Source organism: Sebastes fasciatus, chromosome 10 (assembly GCF_043250625.1).
Source record: "Sebastes fasciatus isolate fSebFas1 chromosome 10, fSebFas1.pri, whole genome shotgun sequence".
In the NCBI taxonomy this organism is placed as follows: Eukaryota; Metazoa; Chordata; class Actinopteri; order Perciformes; family Sebastidae; genus Sebastes; species Sebastes fasciatus.
In genome coordinates, this window is record NC_133804.1 from 12036294 (window position 1) to 12045656 (window position 9363).

Consider the following 9363-nt stretch of genomic DNA (forward strand, 5'->3'; position numbering starts at 1 on the left):
TTATTTATTTTTTCCTCATAAAGTTATGACTTTATTCTCTTAATATTACAACTTCTTTTTCTCGTAAAGTTATGACTTTATTCTCAGAATATTACGACTTTTTTCACGTAATATTACGACTTTATTCTGTAAATCTCAGATGTTTTTCCCCCTCAATGTGACCCTAATACTCCGTAGTACGTTTGCACTTTGGCCCTCACTGCATTAGACTTATATACTATCGGCCTATACTTCATCACAATGCTCAAATGTCTCACTAGTTAACTAGTGACCTACAATTTCCTGCACTAGTTAAGTAGTGAGGGCCAAAATGTCTACTAGTTGCACTAGTGAAGGTCTTTTTTACCGTACTAGTTACCTACTGTGGGCCAAAAAGAGCCACTAGTTAACTAGTAAGGGCCAAAATGTCCACTAGTAACACTAGTCGTGGTCTATTTGACCTTACTAGTTAACTACTGAGGTGAATATGTCCTTTACTAGTTAACATGTCAAAGCTTTTGCAGCTTACTATTTAACTATTAAGACTGTCAGCGTTACTAGTTTGGTCCAGAGGTCCACTAGTGCATCAAAAAGCTGACTAGTTGGACTTTGGTCCTACTAGTGTGGTGCACAGTCTCACTAGTAAGGCTTCTGTTGGAACTAGTTGGATAAAGGTGCCACTAGTTGCTGAAAAACAGTGACTAGTAAGAGTTTTTATTCAACTAGTAAGACAAAATGTCCAACTAGTGCGATCAAATGTCCAACTAGTGCTGACAAAGACCGAACTAGTGGAGGACACTGACGTCTGATATCAAGGTTATGGAATAAATGCTCAAACGGCTTTCCATAATATATGATATGTTAGACTAGTCAGTCATGGAGTACATTTAAATCCCGGAAGCGTTATTTTTATGTAGTTTTTCCTGTATTAAGTTGTCACTAATGGCCTACTTAGGTATACATCCTTAAAATTCAACGAATTCCTCCAGAAAACAGCTCGTCTTCAAGGACTACAAGTTGTGTACGTCGTGTTTCCGGTAACCTCTTTACTCATATACGATCTTTGGTTGCACTCTCCCTCCCATAACCACAAGATGGCATTAAAACACAGATGATCGCTCACCTCTATGTAAACCTGCTTACCTTAATATATCATCCACGAATAACTTAGTATAATGGTGGATTCTTGAAGAGAAGTGAACAAGCAACTGAGGACTAAAGTTATATGTTTTTAATTAATTGTTTGTTAATTTAAATGATTTTTGCTCCGGAACTTTTGTTCGTAGTGTCTGCGGCGCCACTACGAACAGAATTCACTGACGGACCGTATACAAACCAACGTGTGTGAGCTGACAACTGTCTCAGGATAAATGTAGATATCAGGTGATTACACAGCTTTATTACACTACTAAACTAAATACTGGTGTTTATGTGATAACGAAATAGTTAAATATTATAATATTATATATATAATATTATAATATTAGGAGCTAACTTGCTAGTTACTGTAGGTGCACTGGACTAACACCACACATGACATCCAAGTGTAAGTAATGTTAGTAACTAATGTTATCAATATGTTAATATGCTATCATGTAAGGGAGAACAATACAGTAGACCTGTGTCATGATTTGTGAGGTGAAATGAAGTTAATAATGGGCTACTTCTTTGCCTAACATGATGCATTTCTTTTTACTATTCTGTTAAGACCCACAATAGACCTGTTTTTGTCCGCTTCTTTAGGGGGGTACAGGGGTCTTTAGGGGGAGATAGCAGGTCAACAGTAGATGTCATATAGTGGTGTACATCATCTGAAAGCTGGGAACCTGAAGATTAATGTGAGATGCAGCTCATTATTTAGTGACAAGTTGTTCCAGTCATAAATCAAAAATAAATTATAATAAAATAAATTGTAAAAGTGTATAAGGGCTTAGAACATTATGATAGAAGTATATGGTGGACATTCTTATGCACTATAATGTCTCATCAGTTGTTGCAGAAATCAAAAACCTTTGACATTTTGAGGATTTTTTTCTGTGATTAGATGGTGAGCACTTCTGTTCTGGAAACTGCTCAGAAACCCCCTTATTGTCAGTATACCTAGGAAAGCCATCCATCCTCTGAATGCTCTCGGTCTCTAGTTTGTGTCTGTAAACTTTCATGAGGCTGTGATTATCCTAGAGGTCACAACAGGTCATTGTATACAGTGAGGTCAAATTAAAAAATGGTCTCACTACAATGAAAAGGCTACTATCGGGACTAACATCATCACACATGAATACAATTGGGATCATTGGATTCACAAGAGTCTCAGCTTTACAGTGATACCCAATTTATGCAATTGCAAGACTGTTTAGGGACCCCAGTTTGCAGAGATATATAAATACATCATTTTAGAATAGGCGGAAATAAAACATTTATACTATGTTCATAAAATTGCATGGTTTTTGCCCCAAACTGTATGTGATTATCATAAAGTGGGCATGTCTGTAAAGGGGAGGCTCGTGGGTACTCATAGAACCCATTTTCAGTCGCATATCTTGAGGTCAGAGGTCAAGGGAACCCTATGAAAATGGCTATGCCAGTTTTTCATCACCAAAATTTAGCCCAAATTTGGAGCGTTATTTTGAGTTCTTCCCGACAAGCTAGCATGACATGGTTCATACCAATTAGTTCCTTAGGTTTTCTAGTTTCATATGATATCTGTAGCCTGCTACAGCCTCTGAAAGACAGTAAAGTCGGTCGGGATCACCCGAAATCCTGCGGGTCTCAGAGTGTTAATTACGAAATGACATGCGTGTTTAAACACAAGACACTTTCCAATGGTAAATAAGAAATGTTCTGTATGTGGATTCTCTGAACTAAAGGGGTAATCACTGCTCACATGTACACAACAGTAGCAGAGATACAAAGATTGCAGCACTGAGAAGCGTGTTCATTTACCCAGGATGTGATCTAACATGATGGATCCATTTTTTCATGGATCCTACTGACACTAGGGTTGATGTGCAAAACAAGACTTTGTGTCAGCAGTATTGATATTTTGGATATTGATCTGCCCGTCCCTAGTTGTGGAATTAGTTTGGCTGTAAATATTACCACTCCATTCCTGCTGTCAATGTGTTTGCTTCATCTATATTCGTATTATTGCTTTTTCTTTTCAGGAGCACCCTCATGCTGATTGAAAAAGCCTGCAGATTTGGAGGACGTGTCAGGTCTTGTGTAGTCAAACCTTTGGCCCGTCTTTTCACCTGTTCCAGCAACATGGCCAAGAGCAAGTTTGAGTATGTCCGCAACTTTGAAACTGACGACACTTGTCTACGAAACTGCTACATTGTTGTGAGACTGGATGGGCGCAACTTCCACAAGTGAGTTTCCTCTTCAAGCTGAACATCTGTCACATCTGTGAGGACATGAGTGATGTTGCAAATCAAGGATGATGCATCATTCTGTTGTTTTGAGTTTCTTCATGCGTTTTGTTTCAGGTTTGCAGAGCAGCACAAGTTTACAAAGCCCAATGATAACAGGGCCTTGGGCGTGATGACCCGGAGTGCTCGCTCTGTCATGGAAGAGCTGGAGGATATTGTCGTCGCTTATGGTCAAAGTGATGAGTTCAGCTTTGTTTTCAAGAGAACCTCCACCTTCTTTAAGAGGAGAGCCAGGTACCACACTGGGTTTTGCCACACTGTGTCAATCAATGTCATTCCCACACATGCTTTTCACGCTTTTGACTTTATTTCTCCCTCTTCCTCCTCTGGCAGTAAGCTCATGACCCACGTGGCCTCCCAGTTCTCTTCCTCATATGTGTTCCACTGGAAGGAGTTTTTCGGGGAACAGCCCCTCTTGTACCCCCCCGGCTTTGATGGACGCGTGGTCCTGTATCCTAGCAACCGCAACCTCAGAGACTACCTCAGCTGGAGGCAAGCAGATTGTAAGTGCATACTGCTGTGCTCCAACTGTTTTACAAATCATGCATTTGACTTCTAGATGAATCCGTTCATTTAAACTGACGAGGGTAGAAGATGTCCGACTGTGCTTGTGCTTTTGTGTCTTTCAGGTCACATAAATAATTTGTACAACACAGTGTTTTGGACTTTAGTACAAAAGGGGGGACTCACCACAACCCAGGCAGAGGATCGCTTAAAGGTGAGAGCGAAACACAATCTTAAGTCAGTTAATGTGTTTTGGTAAAGGAGGTTGTGCTTCAACAATGAGATTCACGATGTAGCATAAAAAAAAGCTTAACAATCTATACAAATTTAAGTTCCACACGTTTTTTTTCACAAAGTACCACTATACTGTAGTCGGATAGAAGCCAATATTGGGTTAATTTATCTATCTAAATTGAATTACTGCCGATACGGCGTGATGTCCGTGGCTGACTATCACCAGCTGATCTACCGAGCTTCTGGTGAGTGCAACAACAGCCGACACTACGTCGTCGAAATTCACACATTACGTAAGTAAGTTCATAGTGTACACAGTGTACTACATGGAAGTGTACTAACGGAAGTATCCAAATTGAGACACAGCTCAGGTCAAAGAGTTAGCTGATTAGTCAGTCATTTGACAGGACATTAATCAATTACAATATTAACAATCATGTAATTGCTTAAGGCATTTAACAAATCAATAGACCAAACATTTGCTGGTTCAGCTTTAAAATGTTTTCCAATCTTTTCTCTGTTTCATATCATTAAAAAATGCATACTTATGTGAATACATTGGCAAAAACAATCAACAAACAACAAAGTTGAAGACATGACTTCAGGGTCTGATATTGAATCACTGATTGTTTTTGACATTTTGTCCGACTAAATGAGTCGATGAATGGAAAATATAATCAGTAGATGAATTGATAAGAAAAATTATAGTTAATTGCAGCGTTCCTATCCATTTTCTGACTTACATGCACCGTATGTGCTTCTGTAAACTTTGATTATATAACCATTTTAATGTGTGTATATATATATATATATATATATATTTATATTTATATTTATATATACATATACCTAGTAGACATGGTTCTGGATGTCTGGGGAGTTGAATGTATAGCTGTGACTGCAGTTCCTTGTCCCATTTTTTGTGCATATTCACACTTCGGTCACTACATTATTTACTTGTGGTTTATTCTCATTGGAGATGAACACATGCCACTGTCACTGACCGACACAGCTGTTCTCTGGAAGTCTCTTCATTCTCCGTTGGGCTTTGAGGGGAAACTCCAATGAAGTGATGACAGCTGACGAGTTGTGGAAATATTAATTTTGGCTCAATGTTACTAAGGGGCAACATGAGTCATTAACATCCCATCAAACCGTCATGCTTTCTGGCTCCTTTTATCACTTTAAAAACATTTCTAAGGGAAAAAAAATACTGTCCAAATCAAAGACGACAAAAATCATCTTCCTTATAGATCATAGCATCAATGGAGATCCGTACTCAAACAAGAAAACAATAATAAAACCAGCGGGTGGTGTAGTTCTTTTAATGGTTTTGCTTGTTTGTCATTTTTGTAATATGTACATACATATGTCTTACTGTGTCTTGTCTCCCTCCAGGGAACATTAGCTGCAGACAAGAATGAGATCCTGTTCTCTGAGTTTGATATCAACTACAACACTGAGTCTGCCCTCCACAGGAAAGGCACCACTCTCATCTGGGAAAAGGTGAGCTGCTAAAAAGGGCTTGAGTCTCTGCACAAATTATTACAGAGAAATTCCCTCTGATAACTCCTACTCTGTTAGATATCTGTGGTTTTCAATGTGTTGATGAAGGGTTTTACATCCTTCACCGCAGCCACTTTCCACCTCATGTCTCATCTACTTCTACTTTAGTCAATGATATCTGACATTTTCTCGACGTGTCTGCTGTGTCTGAACATACAGGGTTGTCTTTCTGCCTCAGCTTCTGTGCTCTGCCATGAGATTCTTCCTGTATGGTTGACAAACATCAGTAGAAAATGTTGAGTCTAGAAACAGTTTTGTGCGCATTGCAGTTTTGACTGATACCAAAACTTAACTTGGCTAAGCATAAAGACTTGAAGCAAGGGGAAACGCAGTCCAAAGATAAAAATAAAACACCTACCAGTTTCTCTAAAGTTCACTAATTAACACGTTATATCTTGCTTATTTGTTCCATACAGAAACAGAGGTGTAAAAACAACAACTAGGGCAACCAGATATCATACGAAGGTGTGTAATTGACCCGCCTGTCCACCACAGGATAGTGTGTCAGTGTCACGTTTTGACCTTCCAAGGTGTAAATATTACAGGCCTTTATGAAGGTGCAGTTGCCTACTAGCAGGGGGCAACAAAACCACTTAGTTAGGTTAAGGGATCATGGTTGGGCTTAAAATAAGTATTTAAACTAAGTAAAATACGTACGGAGATAACATAACATCATTGCTAATAATGTGACAAACATCACTAACAGAACTGGCAAAACAAAACACCGATCTCGAACACCGGTCTCCTGGTTGAAAGTCTGTTTGTTAGACCCATCCACCTCCCCACCTGCCCATCATAAATGGTCTTTCTCCCGTTTCATTCTATGCCATGAGCTCTGAACGTAGCATAATCTTGCAGATGTATTTACATTGCAGTCAGTACAGACTACATGGTGTGAAAATGACACGCCTAAAGCAAGAAGAGCGTTCTTTTCACGCGCTTTTGCCTTGCGTATTATCGTGTCATTCACACGCCTTTTCGTGGGACCGGGCTGTACAGGGAGTACAAGACTCGATAGTCTCGATTTGGAGAATCGTGACACCCCTATCCTTTGAGTTACCTTTAATCGTACGACTCATATTCCTCATTCTTTTGTGTCCAGCGAGATGAAACGGTCACCAAACGCATGAAGCGACCCAACGAAGAGGAGAAGGATGTGGCGGTGACTCGCAGCAGGAGGAGGGTGAACGCCCACCACTGTGACATTATAGGAGACCAGTTCTGGGAGGAACACTCGGACATCCTGGAGGACGACAACTGCTAACGGCAGGAGAAAAATACTGAGCTGAGTCGAGCAAGAGCGGTCGAAGTGGACCCATACAAGCAGTGGACGGATGTGGATGAACGACTGTGTGTCAAAAAAACACACTACCCATGAAGCATAATGCCCTTAAAGAGCTTTTTCTCAGACTTTGATGACTGACTTCGTATGATTCCTTTCTCACAGCCGGAACATATTCTTCCTTTCATGTATTAAACTTCTATCATAATGTTCCCTTGAAGCAGGACCATTTCTGCGTAAATTGATGATGATGCCTGTCATGCTCAAAGGGAAGCAGATGATTTCATAATCTTTTAGGAGCAGGATGTTGAGGACAAACACAGCAGTGTGAAACTGCCCCAGATACTCCTAGTCTAGTGCATGTAGCTCTACTAAGGTTGCTTTTCCAAAAATATATCCTCAAATGATATCATGAATGACATTTAAATACTACCATCACTTGATCTTTCAGCATGTTTAACATGATTCCTCTTGGCTCACTGGTTTTTGCTGTGTTTGTTTTTTTTAAATCTGTGTGGGCATTTTTGAATCTCAACTATCCGTTTTGCTCAGGAGTTAATGTTTGAATTTTAACGCTTCAGGAAGCCTTTTTGCAAAGTGTTCAATATCCTTTACAGTTTGTAGTAAGAAAGAGAATATCTGAGATAGGAATAAGCAGAGTAAAGCAGAAACCAATACCTTGGCAGGAGCGAGTGGCCTTGTCTCGGACGCCAGGACACCATTTAGAGATGTGAATGGATTTGGCGGCCTGCACTGTCATCAGCGCTAAGAATACCTCACACACCCTGCGTACTTACACTCTATCCTTCTGACATGTGCTCTGTGGCATATTTATCATTGCACTTCTAAATGACCGGTCCAGTATGAATGGCTGCTGGAAGCCTGAAGTGGAAGAAGCAGCCAACTGTATTTTGAGACTGTAGTAGGCTCGGTTACTGTCGGGTATTAGAGCTGTATTTTTGGTCTCCTGACCTTGTTAAAAAGCATGTCGCTTCTCTACTGTACTTTATGTAACCAGGGTTCGACTCTTCTGTTAGCATTCAGGATCAAATTATTTCACTAGAAGACCTCTATAATGAGTTAATGAACAATTACACACTGCATTTCAATTAAGTAAGATGTACAAAAAATACACTGTGATTGCAGATGTTGCTCTTTTCTTAATGACATTAACTGTGTGCTTAGATCAGTTCATTTGGACCATTGCCAACACAGACAATGACTCAACATATGGCCTTATTGTATAGCAGGTATCTAAGCAACCAGAACGTGTTGAGGCAAAGTGGAGCAGTTATTTAAAGAGAGCGTGTATTTACATGCAGGGTCTAAACTTAATCCTGTTGGACTACTGGGTGGAAAAAAAACTGAGGAGATATGCGACACAACCTCAGTAAAATTGTACAATAATAGCTCTTTAAATATTTCCTGTCCACAGTTCTGATAATGTTCGAGTAAGCCTTGGAGACAGCGTGAATTTCTGACAGCTTCAACATCTCCCACTTGTTGAAAAGAACCACAGAAATATCAACAAACTGATGCCAACATGGTTGCGAAGCCACCGTCATTGGCAGTAACGGCTAAATACAATCCATCCTACTGTATTACAATCCATTCAGCTAAGTTTAAAGGAGATATACACTGTTTTTATTGTTGAGAAACCACTCCAAATAAATATAAACTCAGCAACAGTAGCTAATTAAGGCAATTTAAATGGTGTGACTATAAGGCTGGCAGTTGGGATATAATGCATGAACACTCCTAAGTCGTAATAACGGGAAGTTTAACTGTTTTTGGTCATGCCAGTTTTTCCTCATCCAAATTTAGCCAAACTTTGGAGCTAAGCTAGCATGACATCGGACCGGACCCCACTGTGGGCAGCCCTGATTTAAAGCAATCAATTGTACACATTAATATTAGTTTAATAGTGAAGAGGAGCACTACTTATGTGGTGAAAACAGTTGTATAATGTCTTCAGCGGCTTGTAAGTGGGAGAAGATAACCGCGATGATGTCACAGGGTTCTGTTTGGACTTGGAGACCACATTTACAATGGAAAGTTTGTGTTACACACTGGAGATGTGGAGTTTTTTTTTTTTTTTAAGATGTAGGCATTAACCAGGCAGGGAGGGTCCTATAAAAAATGTTTAATCGTTGCATGATGGGAAATGGATCCAGCCTTTTTTGGAGCTTGAAGCACATTATAATGACTTAAAGTGAGGGTATCTCGGTCTCTACTGCTTCAATTTGGACCATTCTTTTTTTTAATCTGTCTCTTGTGAGTCCACCAACTTTATGGAAGTACAATACTATAAAGCTGTAGTGCCCCTTTAAGAAATGATGCTGGAAAAATGCAGCTAGTCCTTAAACAACC

The 9363-nt window shown here is 39.7% G+C and overlaps 1 protein-coding gene across 2 annotated transcripts; it reads left to right on the forward strand.

The window, feature by feature from the left end:
• The first annotated feature begins 1107 nt into the window (after nucleotides 1-1107).
• On the forward strand, nucleotides 1108-8412 carry thg1l (tRNA-histidine guanylyltransferase 1-like). 2 transcript variants are annotated; one of them, XM_074648181.1, is made up of 8 exons: nucleotides 1108-1362; nucleotides 1491-1525; nucleotides 3144-3347; nucleotides 3465-3641; nucleotides 3741-3910; nucleotides 4037-4125; nucleotides 5544-5651; nucleotides 6814-8412. In XM_074648181.1, the coding sequence occupies exons 3-8, from the start codon at nucleotides 3154-3156 to the stop codon at nucleotides 6973-6975; spliced, it is 900 nt and encodes a 299-aa protein (XP_074504282.1). In that variant the 5' UTR covers nucleotides 1108-1362; nucleotides 1491-1525; nucleotides 3144-3153; the 3' UTR covers nucleotides 6976-8412. The 2 variants fall into 2 exon arrangements, with proteins under 2 accessions (XP_074504282.1, XP_074504281.1); XM_074648180.1 differs by lacking the exon at nucleotides 1491-1525 and having other exon boundaries at nucleotides 1109-1362.
• Nucleotides 8413-9363: the final 951 nt, after the last annotated feature.

What these genes read in the sequence shown, in the direction of transcription:
- thg1l (XM_074648181.1), top strand. Translation starts at nt 3,154, where the DNA reads ATGCTGATTGAAAAAGCCTGCAGATTTGGAGGACGTGTCAGGTCTTGT. An exon ending in AGGCAGAGGATCGCTTAAAG is followed by an intron (nt 4,126 to 5,543) that starts GTGAGAGCGAAA and finishes GTCTCCCTCCAG; the next exon opens with GGAACATTAGCTGCAGACAA. An exon ending in CCACTCTCATCTGGGAAAAG is followed by an intron (nt 5,652 to 6,813) that starts GTGAGCTGCTAA and finishes TTTTGTGTCCAG; the next exon opens with CGAGATGAAACGGTCACCAA.